Genomic DNA, 25,775 nt, shown 5'->3' on the forward strand with positions numbered 1-25,775 from the left:
TGTTTACTCGAGGGTTGATTGTCATGCACTTTCTGGATTTGGAGCCATTGTCTGGGTTGATGCCCAAAAAGCATAACAGTTTCAGTTTTAAATAGATTTATGCTTTGCAGGCAGCATTTACCAAAGGTTCATGCAGTGGTAAATACCAGATCTACCATGTTTGCAATAGCCTCTGTGCACAAGCCATGTGACGTACTTCCGTTTTTCGCCTGAAGTCGGCAAACCAGTTTCCAGTTTGCGGCTAGCTTCATCCGCATCACAATGAACTTTACAAGATGCCTGCAAAATCTGCCGAAGATATCGATCAACGATGTTCATCGTATCGTGGATGCCCACTCCCCTGCTCCGAAGAGCAAACGGGAAAAAGGGTTTTGTCTCTACATCTCTAGTTACGGTCTAGTTACTGTCTGGCTTTCAATTGTTGTGCTAGTGGCATAGCTTTTCCTCGCTTTGGTGACCCTAACCATTTTGGTTGTAGCTTTACTGATCAGGTTCCAAAAGGCCATCAGATGCTCATATGAGGGGAATCTAAAATATAGATTCAGTGTTATAGCTGGAATTAGTTATCATACAAGCTCAACATTAGAACGAGGACGACATAGATAAAATAGGAATACACTAAAACAGACAATAGATGCAATCTATTACAGTAACCTCAAATATTGATCTTACAAATCATCTTACCTAGTGTAATATCTGATGTCCTCTGGTGATGAAGCAAACCGCTGGAGTCCAAATGAGCTCTGCAGATGTTGTGTTTCGAGTTGTTGTCTTAGCGATTTGACTTCCTCACGCATTTGCTCATACTGCTCCCGGTCGACACACACCGTGTGTTTGGCCCTGTAGTCGTGGTCCACCAGCACTGGGACCATGAGTTCAGCAGCATCAGGTTCAACAATCAACTCAGTCTCCCCCGGGCCTGTTTCTGGGTTTGATGTCAGTCGAGGGCGGCGATCCCAAACACCGGCTCTTGTCTTGGTTGCTGTGTAACTGTTCCATTCAAACAGTGTTGGCATGAAAAATCCCGTCCTGCGTATTTTCTGCAGCCACTGTACACGAAGTTCGGTGTCCTTTGGGAAGCAGCGGAAGCTAAGCTTGCTGTTATAGCGACTTGAGCCGGCACAAAGTGGCACACAACAGTGCTCATTAGAGCCACCCACCGTCTTCTGGAACTTAAAAGTCCCTCTCACATTATACTTCGTCTTCTTTCGTGGATGTTGATTCATTTTTCATTCCTTGTATTTATTTTAGCGCTGTTTTGACTGGAGCGGGAAGTAAACCGGAAACTGGTTTGCCGATTTCAGGCGGAATCGGAAGTACATCACGAGGCTTGCGCACAGAGCCTATTGCTAATTTGTGTTCAGTGTGAATATTCTTATTGAGAAACACCATCTTGAAAAAATGGAGCTGGGATTTGGAATACTTCTTAAAAACTGAATTACCATAACTGGTATTTCTAGGCAGGTTGTGCTCTGTTCCACTCATAGAGCTGTGGTTATAAATGGTAATGATCATTCTGTGTGTTACAATACCTTTGTATGAATTCCAGTGTGCAGGCCCCAACCGCAGAATACCTCAAAATGAAAATGTAGAAGCTGCTGAAGAGTGCAGCCACCCCATGCAAATCCAATTCTTCATCCTGACAAAAGGAGGGTACAACATTCTTCTCAACAAAACTGAGGAAACAAATTTGGTTGTGATTGCATGATTCAAACTGTTTGGATTCTCCTGACTTCAGGCCTTGTAGGCCTCAAGCCAAACACATTCAGCTGGAGATCAAGAATCCCCACATCCTGATGGTAAACAGTGTGAATTATTGCAACAACCACACACTAAACACTGAAACTAACCAGCTGAGAAAAGGGGATGCCTCTGAAAAAGCAACCAGATGAAGATTATGTTTCACTCATGGTGGTGCATGAACTTCTGGAACAACAAAAGACATTCTACAAAGACTTGATGTGCCAACAAGAATATCGCTTCAAAGACTTTGTCCAGATGATTCTGGACTCGTCAAACAAGCGACTGGATGGTTTGACAAGAGAAGTGCAGGATTTAAAAACAAGCCTTCAATTTACTCAGGATGAGGTGGATGGGCTAAAACAAACACAGGCCAGAAAATCTTGTAGGGGAATTACCTCTAAATTAATGTTACATACGTTAATATTTGCTGGGCACCAACCTTCCTCAGCTAAGAAGGATTTTCATATCTAGTAATGCTGATGTAGTGAACGAATGAACCAACAGTAGATCAGTCTGACAATCTAAGGCGTAAACTCTCAGTACCGGGATTGCTTATATCCAGCTCAAAAGGACACCGTCTGACAACGACTTGTATGCAAAAGATTATTTATTAAACACAATAATGAAATGAATATGAATCATGGATAATGCAATAGATTATATGGATGAGGTAGATTAACACAAACACTGCACAGAGGAACTTATGGCGAGAGAATGGTAAAATGAGTTTGGCGATAGTGAGAAGTAGGTTTTTAAAGGGGAAAGGGGACGCGAATATGAAGTTAATTTGTTGAATGAACGATTTCGAGAATTTAGACAAACTGACAATATCTCAACCTCACGGACCAACTCTTATTCAAAACCGCTTAAGTATGCCTACTTTGTCAGCGACGCTCCTGTAGATGTCTGCCCCGAACTAACACGAAGAGGCTCCGCGTCGTCGTCCGTCACTCTGATCTGCGCAGCGGTCTGCTGGACGAATCAAGCGAACCACTGTTGAGAGCCGGTGTTGGACAGGAATGTCTCGGGAGCTGAGGGTCTTCGGTGTCGGTTACAGACGAGGAACGGCTTCCGATGGTTATTTAACCCGGACCAGCGGGTCAGCAGCAGGCTACAGGTCTTCGGTGCGGTCAGTTAGTTGTTGGCCGTTTGGCAAGGCTTTTGATTACTAATAATAAGATTGAGAAACTCTTTGATGGCCGGTCGAAAATGTCTTCAAATTATTATTACGTGACTAGACTTTAACAACAAAAATAGGAATTATGTGGCTTGGCATGGCGAGCAAAAATGAAAGTTTCACGAAGATTAGAAAAGTGCGTTTTCTGCAGAATTAAATCAGGCCACTCTACGTAGTTGTGAGCAGCAACAAAAAGACTGAGAAAACGACGGAGAGAAAAAAAAATACTTGAAAACTAAAGACAAAGAACTTAACACAAACTAAGACAAAACTAAAACGAGACTAGAAGAAAGGAGAAACTAAAACACACAAAACTCAACTGGCGTCCGTTGCGCGCGGCTAACTTTATCATCGCTCCAGGGCGTGTCTAATCAATAGGACGTTACGCATGTGGGATGGTTCGCAGACGCGCAACGTGATTTCATTTCCAGAGCGAGAATTATTTAATGATTCATACGAGGGCTCATCTGCTTCTCACTATGGTCAATCGAATATATTTTGAATGATCAATTTTCAATGGCACTTCAACAACACCATGCGTGTTCACTACATGCATTAGACAATTCTTATGAATAACGACAACATTAAACAATGAACATGGTAACATTTCCTAATACTAATCCTAATAAACATGATGACTAAGGATATACCTACTTTAATATGATGAAGGAATAAAGAAGGGCAGACTATATTTGCCGAAATGATTATCGCTATTATGGTTACTTATTAATAAATGTCTTCCGCTAAGCACATTCAACCTGACTGCTATGAACCCCTAGATGGCAGTATGGTTACATGGTAGAAACTCAGAGAAAACCTTTGAAATAGTTAAATTCACAGTTTCGTCATCCTGTAAGTTAGAAACACCAGGAAAGCGCTGTTATTGTACTGATCACGAGCTTAGCAATGTAATAACATCTACGGTTAAATCAAACATAGAGATTTGGTTAATTTGGTAGGTTAAGAAGAAGGCACACAGACATACAGAACAGTTTGCTTCAGGAATGTCTAATTTACAACCCATCAGCATTATCTGGTTTGTAGATTCCTTTGAGACATGGCATTCGTCCATCCAGGCAGTTTTATTGTCCTTAACTCCCATGGGCTATCAAGAAAGAGTTAGCACCTCCATGAGAACGTCTTGAGCAGATGTAAATTTGAAAGGAAGGTGTTATCAGTGACATGTGAATATCATGTGAAAAGTTGTTCTACACTCAGACATCTTGTCTCTGCCTGAGTTCACACCTTCCTGTGAACCTTCCAGATGGTTAATAACTCTTAAAAGTCTGATTGTTTTATCACTACACTTCTCCTGAGAAAGGCAAAGAGGGGAGAAGGGGGTCAGCTACAGACCAGTTCTGCTACAATCTGAACATCTTCAATCCTTTAAGGCTGACATCACTTCACTGCAGGGGACTGCCCTCAATGTATCTAACAAAATGGATTATATTGAGAATCATTCAAGATGAAACATCATCATAGATGGCCTTGATGAATCTCCTAATGAAAAATGGACTGAGACTGAAGATAAACTTAGGAGCCTTCTTTCAGAGAAGATGAAGATAGATCACCGTCAGATTGAATTTGAACGTGCTCATCATTCAGGAAAACCTGCCTCAATGAGTAATAAACCACGACTGATTACAGTGAAGCTCCTAAGGCATAAGGACAAACTTTCTATTCTGGCCAAAGCAAAAACCCTTCAAGGGTCAAATATCTACATAAATGAAGACTTCTCTGATACTGTTCGACAGAAGAGGAGAGAACTACCCGAGATGAAAGCTGCACGAGAGAGAGGTGACATAGCCTACCTAAGATATGACAAGCTTATCGTGCACCTACCAGCCCACAAGCCAAGAAGAAATGAGACAACGACTTAAAGTGTCCAGCCTTAGATGGCTGATATAATGGTACTGTTTTTGTTTACTTTTAATATCATGACTAAACATGAACAGTGTTCACAGTGTCAAAAACATGAATTTGAGCATTTACTGCACACTTTGCAAAAATGGGTTTCATATCAAATGTACGCCTGTATCTAAAAAGATAACTGGCATGTGGGCATCTTGGATCTGTAAAGACTGCATAATTCCATTTCTTTTTCATACACTCGAGGATGATGATTTTGCCTCCTACCTGCTAGACAGACATGACTCAAAAATCATAGACATTGATAATATGTTGTTTAATCCATTTGATGTAAATCATAAAAAAGGAACTTGTCATGATTCCAATTTTGATCCTGATATAAATTTTTTCTCAACAAACTCTAATCTAGGTCAATGTCACTACTATAGAGAAAGTCAATTTAATTTGTATATTAAATCACTTTCAACAAAGTCAAATATTTTCCTCATTACTGCATCTAAATGCTCGTAGCTTACCAAAAAACTATGACCAGATTGTGCGCTATTTATCACTCTTACAACATGACTTTTCAGTAGTTGCTTAACAGAAACGTGGTCTACTGAGGAAACTAAGGATTTATATGGAATGTCATTGTATAATTCTATTCATGTTGTTAGGGAACATAAAATCAGAGGTGGTGTTGTAGTTTTTATACATAAAAAACATCACTTTGTGAGTAGACCTGATCTTTCCCTTAAATCTGATAAAATTGATACAGAATCTGTGTTTATTGAAATTTCGTGCAGCAACAATGGGAAAAATGTGATTGTAGGTGGTATATACAGACCTCCAGACACAGACATAAATAGTTTTAATGATAGTTTGAACAATACTTTGGAGCAAATAAATAAGGAGGGGAAAACATGTTATATTCTTGGGGACTTTAATATCAACCTTTTTAGGGCTGAAAATCATTCTCCTACAGAAGATTTTTTGAATAATTTATATGCAAATTATTTCTATCCCACCATTAGTAAACCAACAAGTGAAAAATAAATCTGCATCCTTGATTGATAATATATTGACAAATTCCATTCAAAATATGACTAATTCAGGAATATTAAATACAGATATTTCTGATCATTTTCCAGTCTTCCAACTTACTATGATTTTTTTGGAACTGAAAATCAAGTTGTTACAGAAACGTATAGAAAATTCAATGTAAGTAACAAACGTAAATTTAAGGACCCTATGTTGGAGAAGATATCTTTTGAAAATGTATATATGGAGAATGATGCAAATTTAGCCTACAACTTTTTCATGAAATCATTTAATTCTGCATGCTTTAAAAGTTTTCCATTAGTAACTTGCTTTAAAAGATTGGACAAAGATAATAACAATGGTTGGTTTACTCCTGGTTTGAAAAAAATCAGCCAAAATACAAAACAAACTTTATAAAAAAAAAATATATTTTATGTCCTACATCCCTTAGTCTATCAAAATATAAACTATATAAAAATAAATATAATCATCTTCTTAGAATGGCAAAAAAGAGTTTTTTCAGTGATCAATTTAAGAATTCTGCAAGTAATATCAAGGCCACATGGAAAATTATAAATCAATTATTACAAAAGAAAAAAAACATCCCCAAATTTTACTCCTAGTTTTTCTCATGGGAAAACAGCCATTACAAATCCCTTTTATATTGCTTGCAAATTCAATGAGTTTTTTGTAAATGTGGGAGTCTCTATTTCTGAGAAGATTGGTAATACAAACAAAAGTCCAACTGATTATAGAAGAGGTTGTTTTCCATTAGTTTGCCATTTTGAACCTCCTGATAATAAAGAGATAAATGATATTATAATAGAGTTAATTAATTCTGCTGCAGGTCATGACGGAATTACTGCATCCCTTGTTAAAGAGGTAAAAGAACTAATTCTGAAACCATTATTACATATTTTTGCGGTATCCATGGAAACTGATGTTGTTCCCTCTGGTCTCAAGATTGCAAAGGTTATTCCAATTTTTAAGTCAGGTGATCCTGGGTTTCTTACAAATTACCGTCCCATTTCAGTTCTTCCATGCTTTTCCAAAATTTTAGAAAAACTGGTATATAAACGCGTTCTTAAACACTTAAACTCATATAAAATACTGCATGAACACCAATATGGATTCCACAAAAATCATTCTGCCTATATGGCCCTCTTACACCCAGCTGCTTTAGAGAAGATAGAGTTTGCATGTGGTATTTTTCTGGATCTTTCAAAAGCATTTGACGCTGTCAATCATGACATTTTACTTACAAAAATGCATAGATATGGATTTCATGGCAATGCTCTGAAGTGGCTTAGTAATTATGTACATAATAGACTGCAATATGTCAGTATAAATGATATAGAGTCTGAGAGGCATATGATACAATGTGGGGCACCACAAGGTTCCATTTTAGGGCCATTATTGTTTCTTATATACATTAAGGATCTTGCAGCAGTATCAAACACTTTATGTCCAATATTATTTGCAGATGATATCAATTTACTTATTTCCAATATAAATTTTTCTGCACTCATGAATGAAATAAACAATGGCCTTCATGCATATTCAAAATGGTTTCAAACAAATTGGCATTAAATGTGAAAAAATCTCATTTTATGATATTTGCAGGGAAAATGAATTATAATTTGGATTCAGTGAAAGTGCATATTGATGGTGAAGAAATGATTAAAGTTACATCAACAAGATTCCAAGGGATATTAATTGATGAGAAACTTACTTGGAAAGAGCATATTAGTTTTGTTTGCAACAAGGTTACAAAATCTCTGGGGATTATTCGAAAAATTAGCGCTTTAGTACATTCATCTTGTTTTTTAATGTTATACTATAGTCTGGTATATCCATATCTCACCTACTGTAATATTGTATGGGCCAGTACTTTCCCCACATATCTTCATAAAATTCTACTGCTGCAAAAGCGTTTTGTCAGAATGGCTACTTTTTCCAAGTCATGTGCCCCAGCCGCTCCACTTTTTTTGAAATGTAATGTACTGGCTATTTTTGATTTAAATATTCTTCAAATATGTACATTTATTTTTAAATTGAAGTACATGGTACAGACTTGCCACAAAGTTTTCAATCATTTTTCATTTGTAATTCTCAAGTCAATTATTATTCAACCAGACAAATCAATAACTTGTACCTACCAATGTATCATACATCTCGAGGACAGTTTTCATTAAGATACCGTGGAGTCCAGTTATGGAATACAAATTTGCACTTATTAACCAATTCTTTGTCTCTATCTAGATATAAAATGAAACTCAAGGAAGCTTTGATGTCAAGGAGATTTCGTATTGTAGAAGCTTGACTGATTTATGTTTTCAACATGTGTGCTGTTTTGTGATTTTATTTATTTATTTATTTATTATTATACTGCATGGTGTTGAATAAGGGGGGTGGGGGTATGGTATATTATTATCTATTAGCTAGAAATATCGATGAAATACAAATGTAAAACATTACATTACCTTGTATGATCAAGCAGGGGGTGGTTGGTAGTGCTGCTGTTCACTGGACATCAGCTGCAGTGGCACAGGGCTGTAAAGTAGTAACACAATGGCATTGTTTCAACATGATGGAAGGATGATGAAGACCATTCATTGGCCTGACTGAATTGGAGGTACATCATATTTAATGTGTCCTCCTTCTGGAAAAAGGTGTTTGTAAAGCATGTTGCTTCTGTGTGAAATGCACTGTAATAAATACAAATTAATTTAATTTAATAACAGTTAAAATTACTGTGTGTTATTAATAAATAACTTACATCAGCCTCGAGCAAGATGTTTTCCTCGGGCTCCTTAAAGAAGGCCAGTAGGAGAAGGAAGATGCGGGCAGCCTTTCCTGAAGCCTCTGGATCAAAGCTGGCTAGAACTTCCTTGATAGCAGGTTTGTCCAGTTGCTGGCGGAACAGTAGAAAAGTACGACCTCTGTGGTTCAGGTCCTCTTTCAGTTTGCTAAGGATAGCAATGTGTGTCAGGAGGCCAAAGTGGGAATAGAGTCCTCTCTGAGAGAATAGAAAAGGCCATTCTGCTTTGATCTCTGCCATCGCTGGTGCAGGCACACTGTTGAGGTATCTGCGCAAGATGATGTAGGTCTTCTCCATCAGAGGTTCTGCTCTCTCTGCTTCACCCATCCCTTCCTCTGTGTGCAGACATGCAAACCCTTATTTTCATGCATTCTGGTGATTTCTTCAGCACTTGATCTGAAAATATATACATTTTTCTTCTAATTGTACCCCATTTTCACCAAATTTGGTGGCCAATTATACCCAAACCATGATCAAATTGATCCTCAGAATCTCAGAGGGCTCGTCACACAATCCTGCTTAGTCTTTACATCTGAATGAATGACAGGTCACACAAATTAACACGAAAAACCTAAATAGCATGCCTGTGTATATGCTGCACAGTGTCTTCTTCATGTCCTCCAACATTGCCTCGGTCTCCCCCTCAGACAGTTCAACTGGACACCACCTCACACACCTAGAAGTGGGAATCACAGGTTAACAGTCAGATAACCATCCAAAGTTTCCCGAAAGTGTGATTAAATAATGGTATTATGATAATATTGATGATCAATACTTTGCCAGACTCATTACACTGGACAATAATTGCAATATCTATATTTTGGCCAACTCCTACACATACCCCTACTGGTCAATAGGACCTCTTGCAGGCAATCTGGTCTCTCCTGCTGCTCCAGAGGGAATTCTTTTCTTGCTGCGACATCGGGCAAGAGTGTTTGTTCTATTTTTATACTCCACTCTTGTTTTTATTTGTTGGAGAAGAGAGTGGCAGCCATCTCCAAGAACATCACCTTGCTTGCTGATGTCAGCAAAACTTTTTGGATAGATCCTCACAATGGTTCGGACAATGCTATGACACATTGCTCGGGTTAGGTTCAGCTCGTGCTACATCATTTGGTCTACCACTACATTTATCATGACTCTCCTGTCCTGTGGTGATGGTCTTTATTCATTTTCCACTGCACTTCTAATTGCTTCTGGCATCTGGGCCCAGTTCACCTGGAAGTCTACATGCCATGGCCTGCCAGGCTGTGAAGAAGAGCTTGCAGTGCTTGGAGAGCTTGAAGAGTTGGACAATTGGCCATGTGAAGAAGGAGTACTTGGGCAGCTTGATGCTGGGGAACTCTGACTACTTGTATGAGGTGAAGAGAGCAGATCCACCATATCAAGCGTTACCAATCCTAGAGGGGACAAAGACAAATTGTGAATGAAGGCAGGGCAAGATGTAGTGCTAGAACAAAAGACTGATTAAGTATACTCCATTCAAGTTGTCAGATTGTCTATCAGCTGTGCCAATGTTTTCAATATTTTGAACACATGATGTATGTTGAAAATGTGTCTCTTGGATTGCACTACCATTAACCACTTGAGATCTCCCAAAGAACTGACTTGACATAAAATGTTTCCCACCAATCAAAATGCTCACTGGTTCAAAGTGTCATGAGTTACGATTCAAATTTACCTTGCTTAATTCCATTCAGCAACTTCCGACACTGGATTGGCTGCAGGTATTTGACAAGCTCCTACTCCAATAATGCAAGACCCTCCAAACTTTCCACTCCAAGTTCATCCAGTAGCGTTGTCAGCAGGTCATCGGGAGACCCGGTAAATACGACCAAACTGCTTCCTTTATAGCTTCCATTACATGCTGTGATTTCGTAGTGTCAAACATGATTCATGACATGATGATGAATATTCCCTACTTGTCTGTCTGTTTGCAAATCTGTTTTACACTATGCATGCTGTTAACAATACCAGCGTATGTGTGCTTCCTAAAGACTCAATAAAAATAAAATATAAAATCAGCCATCTTCAACATTTGAAAAACAAACATCTGTAAAAACTGCAGTCCCAGGGGTAAGCCTAAAAACTCACCACTTAATCCTGTCTGTCCTCAGGTCTCTCCTGTCCTGTCTTTCCTCCCTGTTTAAACTGCTTCAGGAAAATAATGGTGGAGAGCTATAAGTGTAAGATCATACACATTGTATGCTGGAAGGGGATAATGGTCCAACAGATCTTCATGCTTAATGCAAGCATAATTCTTTTGGGATAAGCCTACCTGTTATGAATTGTGGTCATCGAGCAAGAAAAAAATAAGGTGTGAACCCAAAAGTGCAGACTTGACAAAATAGGCTGAGCAAAAACAGCTCAAGTGATTTATTAAACCAGAACAGAGGCAACCAAAAATCCACCAGTTCAAATTCCAGGAAAAAACAAAGCAATACTGGAAAAATAACAAACTTATAACCAACAGGGAAGACAAGGACTAGACCAGCAATACTTACTAAGCATCACGAGGTACAAGGAAAACCACACGTAAGGGGATGATCCCACATAGACAAAGGGAAGACACAGACTTAAATGGACCAGGGAACAAAACAGACACAGGTGGACACAATAACACAAGCACCAGGGTGGGAAACATGCAGGAAGTAAACTAAGACACAAGAGGGAAGGCTATCAAAATAAAACAGGAACTAAGGCTACCAAAATAAAACAGGATCGTAACACTACCTCACAGTAGACACCTATGTCACATTACTTTACAAAAGTGTGTTTCTCTGAGACAAAGTGGACAGAATTATGGGCAATGTTATCTCTTTATCACGATAAAACAGTGGAATATTATGTCGTTATCACGATAAAACGGTGGAATATTATGTCGCTATCACGATAAATCGGTGGAATATTATCTCAGTATAATGATAAAACGGTGGAATATTATGTCGTTATAACGATAAAACGGTGGAATATTATCTCGTTATCACAGTAAAATGGAGCGAAAAAAATTATGTTGATCCATGGCCTTTTAGGGCTTCCGTAAAAACCAAACACCAACATAACACTAAACAACATATCAGCCTGCATGCCCACTTCCATGCACACTGACATTCAGAGGTCTCACCTGTTTTTCGATGGTGGTCCACATCTGCAGCACGAGGTTGGATGGCGCACACAATAAAGTTCCCAGAAGTCCATTCCACAAATTCAAAATTTACAGTAATACGCTGCAATATTACAGAGGATTTTGATTTCAGTATTTTATTGTGAAACAGTAGTAAAATGCTGTGAAGTCCAGTGTCGCAGTAGTTCTTACAGGTATTTTTTGTGATATCACAGGGGCTTTTGATTACAATATTTAACTGCAAAATAATACTGTTAAATATTGTGAAATCCTGGTAATTTTTAGCAGTGTGTGTGCACGATGTTACTTTTGAAAACAGAGGGGCTAAAATATCCGTTTTCCAAAATACCCTGCTACATGTAAACGTAGCCTGACACTACGTTTGCAAAGTTGCTGACCTCTGAGCACCCATTCATCTCTGCTCTTCTATATAATAGAACAGCTGTATTTGCAAATGCAAACATATGAAAAGGGTTTGCACCAACATAAATGTGACTGCTACTCTAAATGCATCCATGATCACCATAGCCAAATGAAAATGTAAACATAGATCGCACTTTTGGCGCAGGTGGAAGTTCTGGTGTATAATGTGACGTTGGCTACCTAAAACTCTGTTTTCTCCGTTTTTCTCTGTTTACATGCAAACGTGCAGCCGAAGATTTCCAAAATCTCCACTCTGGCTGGAGTTTTTAGAATGCATTGTTTTCAGAGGCGAATTCTCCATTTGGGCTCAACCTGTCAGCCATGCGCTGCAGTGACATTGGCTTAGACTTCTATCAGATATGACAGATGTGTCTCTAATATTCATCAGGAGTTCAGAAATACGGTCAGTACATTGTTCAGCCAGCATAACTTAGTCAATTCACTATACACACACAACTCTTGCATACAGTCAGTGTTATACCCATTCTAAACTAATGTGTCTGTGTCACAGTCTTAATCATAACAAGCAAAGCATGGCTACAGCCACAGTCAACAGCAACGGCCAAAGCTACAGTATGTCATCACGTGATTATACTCATAATTGCAGCTACAGTCTATCTCAATCAGCCCCTGCAGCTGCAATTATATAGATTTGTGGCTCAGCCAGCCAAAGCCAAGGGTGTGCCCACTTCCAATGTGGTCACAACCAGCAGCGGTCTAATACATTAGACATAATATTGTACCATAACACAGCTCAGCCTTCCAAATCTCCTACTGACCTTTTGGGGGCTCTGCACATTTCCAATTTTAAAAGCCTGCTAGCAAAACAGCAGCACAATCAACTACATGCAGAAACGCCACATGATCCAACTAGAACTAATTAAAAAAAAAAACACATAAAAGAGGATTAATACAAATAAAAAGGCTGAATTTGTGGTGCATAGAACTAATATTTTTTGTTTGTTTGGGTTCTGTTGCTGTTGTATTTATTAGCGACTGAATGTTGTCCCTTTCTTTTTCTTTAAATTTCAAAGAGGGTTATCTGGTGTCACCCTATGGCAATGACAGGTAGCAGCAAGAGATTTTATTTTGTCCTTGTTTGATGATGTCATCAGTAAGAGTCTGCTGCAATCTCAATAAGAAGCATGGTCCACGCTTCTCTATGTTTTCGCTTTTTCTTCACCCTTCAGCTAGCTTTTGAAGGCGTTGTCAGTATGTAGATTATTTTGTAAGGAACATTTTGTTAATTAAGATCATCCATCCATCCATCCATCCATCCATCTTCTCCCGCTTATCCGGGGCCGGGTCGCAGGGGCAGCAGTCTGAGCAGGGACGCCCAAACTTCCCTCTCCCTGGACACTTCCTCCAGCTCATCAGGGGGGATCCTGAGGCGTTCCCAGGCCAGCCGAGCGACATAGTCACTGCAGCTTGTCCTGGATCTTCCTCCTCCCGGTGGGGCATGCCCTAGGGAGGCGTCCAGGGGGTATCCGATTGTTTGTTTATTTTTGTTTAGCACAAGTTTAGTACAAGTACAAAAACTGTGCAAGGTGGGAACGAAGCCTCAGCAGGCTTGCTTCCACACCTGCCCATATCAATCCCATGGCATGCAGGCTAAACACTCAGCAGAAAACAAAACAAGAGAGAACAAACAAAACAATACAAAAGAGTCAACAACCAAATACATGTTAAATCCAGGAAAGACGCAGCAAGAGCAAGCCACCCACAATCAGGAGGATTGATAAAATCTGTTTGCGAAGGATGAGTACAGGGATCAGGCGGATAACAGAAATTTATTCAAATGCTTTTTGAAAGCAGAATGGGAGGACATTAATCTTAGTGGTGAACTTAATTCACTCCAGAGCTTAGGACCTCTAAAAGTAATGTTAAATTGGTGTCTTGAAGTCCGTGTGCGGGGTAAGAGTAGACTGTTGTTGCTGTGTCTAGTTTGATATGTGTGTACATGTGAGGTGGGGATGAACAAATTCTGAAAAGTGTCTGGAAGATCTTGTTTCCTATATATAAACTTATGCATGAGTAAGCATGTTTGATCAACATTTACCTTGTCAATGGGGAGTACTTTATATTTTTTAAAAAGGGGTGCAGAGGGTGCATATCTATTTGAATGGGATATAAATCTGAGATATTTTTTCTGTATGACACTTAATTTATTCAGGTATGTAGGATAGGTTGCTGCCCAGACAATGTTACAGTAATTAATGAATGGGAACAAAAGCTATAGTATAAGGTTAAATGAGCTGAGGAGTGAATTAAGGGACAAACCTTCCTCAATATGCCAAGCATTTTTGCAGATCTCTTAGAGACAAGGTCGATATGATCAGACCATTTAAGACCACTATCTATAACAACTCCTAGGAATTTAGTATGCTGAACCAATTCAATTTGAGTATAATTGATAAAGATTTTAGCAAATTCTATCGGATAATGTTTATTAATATTACAAAAAATCATAAAGTTACATTTTTTTACATTGATGGTAAATTTGTTCCATTGAAACCATTCCGCAATAGAGGATAGTTCCTCATTGACAGTTTTAATTAAAATATTAAAGTCTTCGTGTGAAGCTACGAGGTTTGTATCATCTGCAAATAGTACTGGGAGGAGTTTGGTGCAGCTCATGGCCATGTCATTGATGTAAATTAAAAATAGTAAAGGCCCCAGAATTGATCCCTGAGGAACACCAATCATAATTTGTGATTTCTTGGAAGTAAAGCCTGCCAGATGAACATATTGCTCTCTGTTAGTTAAATAGTTTCTGAACCATTTCAGGGCAGCATCCTCCACTCCGTATCTGTTGAGTTTGGCAATCAATATATCATGACTGACCGTATCAAATGCCTTACTCAGGTCCAGGAAGACTCCAAGGGCAAATTTTTTATTATCAAGAGCTGATGATATATAGTTCACAAGTTGAATGAGGGCGTGCTCAGTAGAGTGTCGTTTTCGAAAGCCATATTGGTGTTTATAAAAAATATTGTTGGCTGCTAAGTGATTAAATAATCTAGAATAGACAAGCTTTTCCAAGATTTTTGATATGCATGGTAGAATTGATATTGGCCTATAATTACTGTATTCCTTGGAGTCTCCTGTCTTGAAGATCGGTGTGACCTTAGCAATTTTTAAATCCTGGGGGACAATTCCAGTTTTAAGAGACAGAGAGAGGATGTGAGTGAGGGGTTTGATGATATAATCAATTGTCTCTTTAATAAGGATACTTTTGATGCCATCATGACCATGAGCTGCATTTGTCAATGACAAAGTGATATTACGAACCTCTTGTAAAGTTGGTGGGTCAAAATTTTGGAGAGGAGGATACTGGCCTTTGATCATCGAACAAGGATCTATGTCAGAGCCATTGATGCTAGATGCTAGTTCCGAACCAACAGATATAAAAAAGTCATTAAAGCCATTAGCAATATCAATAGGGTTAGAGAGAACCCCCTTCTTACCATTCATTCCGACAGGGGCAGCAAATGGAGATTTAGTGCGATTCAGTAGGTGATTAATGAGGTGCCATGTAGTTTTAATGTTATTTGAAGCTTGAGTAAATTGATTAGAATAATATGTTTTCTTTGTTTTTCTTACTAAAGCTGTGAAATGGTTTTTACATTTCTTATAGATTTCAGTATTTATAGGGGAGGGGTTAAGAATAGATCTCTTATAAAGTTTATTTTTTTTCCAGGAGAGCTTTTTTAATTCATCAGTTATCCACGGCTTCCCCTAAGAGGATTTATGTCTAGATTTTGTGCTCACCAAAGGAAAAGATACATCTAAAGCCTTATTAAAGGACTTTAAAAATAATTCATATGCATTATTCACGTCTTGTGACAGAAGTACCTCATCCCATATGATAGTGCCAATGGCTGACTTAAAATTCCAATTCAGTTCTGATCCTCATTTGTACAAGTCCAGTTCATTAATTTCTTTCACCATCACTGCTCTTTCCTCCTCCGGTGTCGCTCCGTTCGTTCGGATAAAAACTTTACAGTTCCGAGTCCAGGTCGCTTTGATCTTTTTTTAGCCTTTTTCAGTTGCCGCGCTGCAATGTTTCCGTTCTTCCTCGTTAGATGCTCATTCACAAACACGCCCGTGCTCTTTAGCTTGTACCCCTGCTGCAGCAAGCCGACCTTGTCCTTTCTATTGACAAAGCGCACTATGATTGCCGGTGGAGTATTTTTGTTGATCCGGGGGAGTGTATGACAGGCCGAGATCTGATTGCTGTGAATGGGAATATCCATGTTACCGTAGAATTGGATAACCTGGAATACCAAGGTCTCCGTCTCGACAGGTGATGTGTCATCAGCATTGTTTCCAGCAGCGACAGTGGAATAGGCACAGTGGCGTGTTTTCAATCCGGAGATAATCACATCATCAATGCGGGAGTATTGCTCTACATCATCCAGTCTCTTTTGCAATTCTTTGATCTGTTCGTCTTTCTTCTGTAGTTTCACTTCATAGCCGTTCACCTGAGCTTGGAGCATGTTCACCTGTTGCGTGAGCTTCAGGATCTCCGTTTGTTGCGTTGCAATTTTGCCGACCTCTAGTTGGATTGAGGCCAAAGTTTTTTTAATATCTTCCATTTTAACACTGGGTGTAAGCGTTCTTGTTGTTGTAATGCCCGGTGGGCACTTTGATCACTCTTATTTTATGTGAATTAAGTCAAGGCGAACGAGCGAGCGAATGCCAGCACCTGCACGTCACGTCAGCCATCTTTCCTCTTTCTGAGATACCCGAGCCACCTCAGCTGACTCCTCTCGATGTGGAGGAGCAGCGACTCTACTCTGAGCTCCTCCCGGGTGACAAAGCTCCTCACCCTATCCCTAAGGGAGCGCCCTACCACCCTGCGGAGGAAACTCATTTCAGCCGCTTGTATCCGGGACCTCGTTCTTTCGGTCATGACCCAAAGTTCATGACCATAGGTGAAGGTAGGAACGTAGATTGACCAGTAAATCGAGAGCTTCGCCTTTCGGCTCAGCTCCGTCTTCACCACGACAGACCGATACAGCGACCGCATTACTGTTGCCGCTGCATCGATCCACCTGTCAATCCCACGCTCCATTCTTCCCTCACTTGTGAACAAGATCCCACGATACTTAAACTCCTGCGCTTGAGGCAGGAACTCTCCCCCAACCTGGAGGGAGCAAGCCAGCTTTTTCCGGTCGAGAACCATGGCCTCGGACTTGGAGGCGCTGACTCTCATTCCAGCTGCTTCACACTCTGCTGCGAACTGCCCCAGTGCATGGTCCTGGCTCGTGGGAGCCAACAAGACAACATCATCCACAAAAAGCAGCGACGAAATCTGCCGGCTCCCGAACCAAACCCCCTCCAGCCCCTGGCTGCGGCTAGAAATTCTGTCCATAAAAATAATGAACAGAACCGGTGACAAAGGGCAGCCCTGGTGGAGTCCAACATGCACCGGGAACAGGTCCGACTTACTGCCGGCAGTGTGGACCAAGCTCCTGCTCTGGTTGTACAGGGACTGTACAGCCCTCAGCAGAGGGCCTCCAACCCCATACTCCCACAGAATGACACGAGGGACACAGTCGAATGCCTTCTCCAAGTCCACAAAACACATGTGGACTGGTTGGACAAACTCCCATAAACCCTCAAGCACCCTGTGGAGGGTATAGAGCTGATCCAGTGTTCCACGGCCAGGACGAAAACTGCATTGTTCCTCCTGAATCCGAGGTTCGACTATCGGCCGGATTCTCCTCTCCAGTACCCTGGAATAGACTTTCCCAGGGAGGCTGAGGAGTGTGATCCCCCGATAGTTGGAACACACCCTCCGGTCCCCCTTTTTAAACAGAGGGACCACCACCCCAGTCAGCCACGCGATGTTGCAGAGGCGTGTCAACCAGGACAGCCCTGCAACATCCAGTGACTTGAGGTACTCAGTTTGCTGAGTTTTATTTAGTTTTTGTTGCATGTGAATGAAGTGCGTTTTATGATGATAAAATTACTGTTGAATGATTGAATGGTTTGAACATATGCGTTGTTTAGGGGAAATATTCAAATATTTTTTTTGGCCAATTTTGACAACCCTAGATAACACTAGCCACTTTTCCACTACAAAACCCAGGAACTCAATGCATTTCCACTGCAGGGATTAGGGTCAAAATGAAGGTCTGGGGACATCATTTTATCTCCCAAAAAGTACCTGCTCAGGGGGTACTTAGGGGGTGGGAACTTGCAGCACTGAACATTTCTGATTGGTTGACCACTTGCAGCACTATTTCAGCAACAATTTTCAAAAAAGGATGCCTCTTTCATACCCAGTCATGACAGGTGTTTTTTGAGCATTCAATAACTTCCCCAGTATTTTGTTGGCCCTGCCCCAACTTGTTTGAAATGTGTTGCTTAAATAAGATAAGATAACTTTATTGATCCCATGCCGGGGAAATTATGTTGTTAGAGTCAACAATAACAGCAAGAATTAAAAAAAGAGATTTAGAAAAAGAAAAAAATTGACAATAAAAGGGATCCAAAGTAAAATCAACTACATAATTCAATTTAATTGAAATCAATTTTGGCACGGTGGCGCAGCAGGTAGTGCACGTGCCTCACAGCAAGAAGATCGCCGGTTGGATCCCCGGGTCAGGCAGGGCCTTCCTGTGTGAAGTTTGCATGTTCTTCCCGTGCACGCGTGGGTTCTCTCCGGGCACTCCGGCTTCCTCCCACTGACCACAAACATGCTCATTAGGTTAATTGGTGACTCTAAATTGTCCTTAGGTGTGAGTGTGAGTGTGAATGGTTGTCTGTCTGTATATGTTGTGCTGCAATCGACTGGCGACCGGTTCAGGGTGTACCCCGCCTCTTGCCCGTTGACAGCTGGGATAGGCTCCAGCCCCCTGCAACAACGAAAGGGATAGAAGAGGGTATAGAAGATGAATGAATGAAATCAATTTTATTTATATAGTGCCAAATCACAATAGAAGTTGCCTCAGGACACTTTCCATATAGACCTGGTACAGACCAAACTCTTTTATCTACAGAGACCCAACAATTCTCTCATGAGCAAGCACTTGGCAACAGTGGCGAGGAAAAATTTCCTTTTGACAGAGAGAAACCTCAGGCAGAACCAAGCTCAGGGAGGGCGGCCATCTGCCTTGACCAGTTGGGTTAGAAAGACAGCAAGAGAGAAAGAGAGAGAAAGCGAGAGACAGACAGAGAGAGACAGACAGAAATACAATCACAGTAACACTGACAGTTCTAATAATAGACCCTTAACTACAGTATATGTAGTACATATAGCATAGTATATACAATATATACTGTAAGATATATTGTATGTATGTATAAGGAAAAGAGAACGTGTATGTACGTAATACAGCGCTATGGATGTAATAATAATGGACGTATGACTAATAGTACTAGTAGTTGCAGTGGATGTCAGGCAGGGCCATGGCGGGAGACGTAGCTATAATCCACAATCCATAACTAGAGGCTGTTCCAAGGCAAGCCTGAGCCAGCCCTAACTATAAGATTTATCAAAGAGGAACGTTTTAAGCCTACTCCTAAATGTAGAGACAGTGTCTGTCTCCCGGACAAAGACTGGAAGATAGTTCCACTGGAGGGGAGTTTCATAGCTAAAGGCTCTGGCTCCCACGCTTTTGGAGACTTTAGGAACCATAAGTAAGCCTGCATTCATAAGGTACTATGAGGTCTTTAAGATAAAATGGTGCCTGACCATTTATGGCTTTGTGCATAAGGAGACAGATTTTAAATTTATTCTAAATTTTACAGGGAGCCAGTGCAGAGCGGCTAATGTATTGTTGTGTAGAGCGGCTAATATATTGTTGTGTAGAAAGTTACACAGCTGATTAGCAAATGCTTTCTCAAGATTTTAGAGAGAAAGGGGAGGTTGGACTTTTTTTGGAAAAAGCAACTCGTGGCAAATCTACCTATTTTTTCTGGCGTTACTGGAGACTCTGACATGATGGTATGAACCGTCCCTTTTTATGGAGCGAGCAATGAGCTCAGCTGTGTTGTGTGTGATCGTCCCTCACCCCTCCCTCGCTTCTGTCTCTCCCCCAGCTGCAGTGGTAGCTGTGCTCATGAGTGTTGCCAACTTAGCGAATTAAGTCTTGCGACTTTTTCTTCTCAACGAGCAGCGGATGCTGCCGTTGCCGCCCCCCCGTCCCAAGCCCAGATAAAGGAGGAGGGTTGGAATTGCGACATTAAGAAAAAACAAGAATGGACAGACAAAAGTTCATTTGTACTTCTAAACATATTTAGGGTCTTTTGTCTCTCCCACGACATTATTCCTCTCTCCTCCAGCATCCATTACAATTACATGCACATGATAAATTATGCAAATTAGTTGATGACGTCATTTAGCGACTTCTAGTGACTTTTAGGACAGCCAATAGCTACTTTCCTTGCTGAGTTGGCAACACTGATGGTTGGCTAAAACCCCTGGATTAAGAGTCGGCTTTTTAAGAAGAGGTTTTATTACAGCTACTTTAATGGACTGTGGTACATAGCCTGTTGATAAAGACAGATTAATCATGTTTAATAAAGAAGAGCCAATTAAGGGTAAATCTCCTTTAAGCAGTTTAGTTGGGATGGGGTCTAAAATACAAATTGATGATTTTGATGAAGAAACTATTGAAATTAGTCGGTGAAAGTCAACAGGAGAAAAGCAGTCTAAAACTACAACAGGTTTAATAACAATTTCTGTGGTTTCTGTGTTTGAAAATAATCAGTACCAGTTGAGGGCAGGAGGTACTGTCTAAGTACTAAAAATTAAGAATTTTATCATTAAAGAAACTCATGAAGTCATTACTGCTGAGGGCTAAAGGAATACATGGTTCAACAGAATTCTGGCTTTCTGCCAGCCTGGCTACAGTGCTGAAGAGAAACCTGGGATTGTTCTTATTTTCCTCTTTTAGTGCAGAATAATAGGCTGCCTTACCACTGTTGAGGGCTTTCCTGTATGTTTTAAGACTGTCTTGCCAGGCAGCACAGCAAAAAAATATGTAATATTGCACAGGATATTTGCATGGATGTAATGGATAGCAAATGTTAAACATAAACAATGCAGTCATACAAAACAGTAGGTTTGTGATGTGTTGATGTGAAACAACACCAACACAGTGCTGCGTTAAATGATGTTGACAGTTAAATGTTAAATGATGCTGGAGTTGAACAGTCTGACAGCTGCTGGAATGAAGGACCTGCGGTAGCATTCCTTCTTGCACAGTAGACGCAATAGTCTGCTGCTGAGGGAGCTGCTTAAGGCCCTCCTCATCTCATGCAGGGGCTGATAGAGGTTGTCCAGCACATCCAACAATGGCTGTATCATTGGAGAACTTCTGGAAATGACAGCTGTTAGTGTTGTTTCTGAAGTCCTATGTGTACAGGGTGAACAGGAAAGGAGAGAGCACTGTACCCTGATGAGCCACCATCCAGGGTTTGTTATTTGGGAAACACCATACCATGTTTTGGTTAAAGCTCGTAATAAGCAGGTGCCTAGCCACGATTGTATGAATATGTGTGTGTGTGTGTGTGTGTGTGTGTGTGTGTGTGCGAATGGGTGAATGCAGACTTGCGTTGCAAAAGTACTTTGAGTGGTTGTCAGACTAGAAAAGTGCTATATAAATATCCATTTACCGTACAGTCCAAAAGTATGTAGGCAGGCAACAGATGAACCAGGTTGTGATCAGAGCGGCTCAGTGGGGGGAGGGGTGAAGAACTGTAAGTGTCTTTTTTGTTAGCATACAGTAAGTCTGAGGTTCTCTAGTCTCTGGTCTGAGTACTGAGTGAAATTGAGGAGAGTGGAAGACAGGGAAGCACGACTGACCACCGGAGATGAAGGGAATATATGTATACTGTCATCACAAGACCTCCTTGTCAGATAATATGGCATCAAATTCAGAATAAGCATGTGTCTGGGATGACACCAACAGTGAAAAAGCTTCTTCATTTGTGAACAGGTAGATGTTTTCAGGTTTGGTGACATGGTTTCATGAAAGACAGATCTGTGATGATAGGAACTGTGCCATGGCTTTAGCTCTGTCTTGCATGCACTGCCAAATGTGATGTGGCCTTGGAAAGATGAAACAGAGAAAGCAATGGAATGGAGGTGTAGCGAAAACGTTGACCTTGGGGAATGATGTGCATGATGTAGTTGGTGGCCTAGCAGTCAAGGAGTTATTGTTTGGTGCGTTTGTGGGCCAGAAAGAAATGTGAAATGAGTAAGATATATTTGTTAATTGGTATGGATAATTTATTATTATTAATGATTTGTTGTTATTATTATCATGGCTTGCTTGACTTGTTTTTTCCGGTAGGCGGCGATGCTCAGATTAATACAGAGTTGAGGGTGATGCTGAGAATTCTAAGGATGTTTTGAGACTTTCCATTTGTCTGAGGAGAGGAGAACCCGATGATGGTAGGACAATGAGAAGTCATTTTGGAAATGGATAATATATGGCAGTTTACAGTCGTCAAAATCCAGCAGATGATTGATGGCGGGGAAGCTGCGGGGGCAGGCTACAGAAGATGGCAGAGATTTGTTTATTTGGGGCTGAGAGGCAGTCAGCCATGATTCAGCAAAGAGTAAGCTGCAAAACACAACAGTAGAGCTCATGATCTAGGGTTCAGTAAATTCCTTAATTGAAAATTTAAGAACCTATATTATATTGTTTTCCTTGCGCACATACATAATGTAATATACGTTTAGCACCTGCAATTGCGAGAAATGTCATTTTTATCCCTGAATCCTTGATTTGAGGTGCCAGAGTTGTAGATGACACTCTGAAGAGGCATATCAGCATATTCGGAATCTCATTGCCATTTGAAGTGTCATTCATGCTTCTTTGCACATGGGAAGAGAAAGAGGACCTTGGTTTGACTTGTTTGACTGGTTTGAGGCAATTAAAGTTACATAGTTACAAATTAAACACACACTCTGAAAATCTGGAAATTAGAGCGTTACAGACAGCATCAACAGTAGCACGAATACAATTGCATGTGGTAAGGTATGGATAATTAAGTACAGTGTTTTGTACTGTTGCATAGTACTCGATACTCCCTAGTATGGAATAGTATGGTGCGAGTATTAACTTGAACTGACTGATGATGTTGGGGTTGTCAGAGGCTGAAGGCAGAGAGCGTCGAAAGATATGGTTTACTGAGTGCAGCCGAGTGCGGTGATGGAGATGGATGTTAGGAGACGGATAGGACTTTGAGAGTCTGCTGATCTTCTAACAGATCGCTGTCTGAAGGGTTGAAAATGAGTTGCTGGGCTGTGGTGTAAGGTGAGTGATTTTGCTGTAATGCTCATTTGTCACATGTTCCTGAACGTTGTTATTAAAATTAATGTCATGACCTTGCAGGGACTGGCTCCTAGTCTACTGTGTTATGCTCCATGTTACTTATGAACTTCTTGATGACAGAAAAATAATCCCCAAACCAAAATGTACCTCAAATGGGGCATCCTCACATCAGCCATGACAGCTATAATTGGGACACAACTGGACATGATGAAGCACTTTTCTGATGCCAGACATGGTGCAAATGCACTTTCCTTTCCACTGGAAGAGTTTAAGAGGAGGACACCCCATTCTCACTGCTCACAGTGTGAAAGAAGGAGTCTTCTTACCCAGTGATGACAAAACTGAAATGCATCCCATCTTGCTCACTTTCCTCGTATTGCTCACACTTGCACACACTCATGCCACTGCACACCCCTTTCTAAATGACCAATATATTGGTGAAAGCCTAAATGGCACATGCTACCTTATATATTATGCCATTCAATATATATTATGCTATGAACAATATTTCAGCTAATATGTTAAAAAGGTAGTGAGTAATGGGGTTGCATCCTTCCTCATGGAAGTGATTAGTGATAAATAACTTTTTTGAGTAACTTCCCCAATATTGAACATCACTAGGAGCTTTTGCATTTAACACACATTCTGCCATTTTCTTAACTGGTAGCTCAAACAATGCTTTGCAATAGCAAATGGACATGTACTTTGATGTACAACCCAAAAACTGCAGACTGGTTGTTGTGTTTATATTTCTGCTGTGAATGGCTCTATCCATATTGAGTAAAAAAAATTCCAAAGTTTATCATCATTATCAATAGAAATTCAAATACAGACCAAATTGTAAAACCTGTAGTCCTGATAATGTCTTGAGGACATGCCTTTTTAGAGGAATTTGTCGTGTTAAATAATGTTTTTATTTTAGTTTCTCTCAGTTTGTCAGATTTTGCCATTTGTCCTCTCAGAGGATATTTACAGTCAGCAAAAAAGATTGTGCTTTGATGTTTGGCAGTTTATGAAAGAATTTTGTTAAATGTTCTTGACCATATGTTATACTCATTGCTGATGTATTCAGCATGTTTGGGAGGAAAAACATATTTGTGTTTTAGATTTGGATGTTAATTATTTTCATGTCTATTAATATTCTATTTAACAGACAGTTGTCTCCAGAAGATTTGGCCCAGGTTCCAGCTAACTCCACCTCCAACATCTTGAACCGTCTGATGGTCAGTTATGACCCAAGAATCAGGCCTAACTTTCAAGGTAATGCTACAAAGTACAGGTAAATGATGACAAACATTTACTTCTTGGAAAAACAGTGGTCAAACAGGGCCAACTACAGTAGTATGTTTATGTGTGCTCATCCTGAATGAGAATCTACTTTCCATTAAAGGATAGGTTCACAATTTTTTAAGTGTGTATATCTGACTGTTGTTAAAGACGGACTTGAAAATATAAACCCATGCTTTAATGCTGCAGCAGTTACCATTTTATTTATTTCTTCTGTTTCAATAAATATCACTTTTGGTTAAATTTGCTAAAATGATTAAATCCTAAGTATCCATGAATCAAGTATCCTCTGTCTGTGACAATGCTCATTCAATCAAGTCATGGTTATCGAAGGAGGGTTACATCCAGGGCAACTGGACTTGGTTGCAGAAACTTGGCTGGATGATGAGGTTGGAAAGGACCACCAATACCTTCAACCTGATGAAGGAAAGTGCATCATCATTGTCATTCTATAATATGTCTGGAGTATGTGCAAAACACCACATCCCTATGTTTTTCATACCCAGTAACACACTGAGATGAAAAGTGTTCCAACCGAGAGACTGCGCAACCAAACACATGAAAAGCAATCTCATGTGTGCAGTCCAGTGTGCTGGGGAATTGTATATCAGGGAAACTATATAACCATTAAACAAATGCATCACTCAACACAAGCGGATCAACTCCTCAGGTCAAAACTTAGCATTTTCCCTTGACCTGAAAGATAAGGGACACATTTAAGGACAACAATGACTCCAGCAACTGCCATTAAACAACCAGGAGCACAAATTAACCAAGTAGTCTCAATGACTGTGATAACAACACCACAGAAGTTAAATAAATGGGACTCTCCACCAAACGGTAAGAACTGAGGAAGCCCTTTGGGTGCGAAGCAAAACATTTCAACTTTCTACACCCCAGCCCAGTTGCCCATTATTCAACCGCCCTTGGATAACTATGACCTGGATGACTGAGACTCTTCACAGAAATCATACACTGTAATATCAAATTATTATTCATTAAAATTTTACTTTT

General features: G+C 40.2%; 1 protein-coding gene and 1 pseudogene across 2 annotated transcripts in view; one reads left to right on the top strand and one right to left on the bottom strand.

Annotated features, from left to right (window-relative positions):
* The window catches only part of LOC143319931 (glycine receptor subunit beta-like), a 143,592-nt gene that overhangs the window by 69,939 nt on the left and 47,878 nt on the right, over positions 1 to 25,775 (top strand). Inside the window, exon 3 of one of the 2 annotated variants that reach the window (XM_076729214.1) lies at positions 24,628 to 24,734. The exons of the other annotated variant lie outside the window; for it this stretch is intronic. Coding sequence (XP_076585329.1) covers positions 24,628 to 24,734 — 107 coding nt within the window. The remainder of the gene's footprint in view (positions 1 to 24,627; positions 24,735 to 25,775) is intronic. 2 annotated transcript variants of the gene reach the window in all.
* On the bottom strand, positions 681 to 16,775 carry LOC143318965 (uncharacterized; annotated as a pseudogene).

The sequence above is a fragment of the Chaetodon auriga genome, chromosome 4 (genome assembly GCF_051107435.1).
Source record: "Chaetodon auriga isolate fChaAug3 chromosome 4, fChaAug3.hap1, whole genome shotgun sequence".
Classification (NCBI taxonomy): domain Eukaryota; kingdom Metazoa; phylum Chordata; class Actinopteri; order Chaetodontiformes; family Chaetodontidae; genus Chaetodon; species Chaetodon auriga.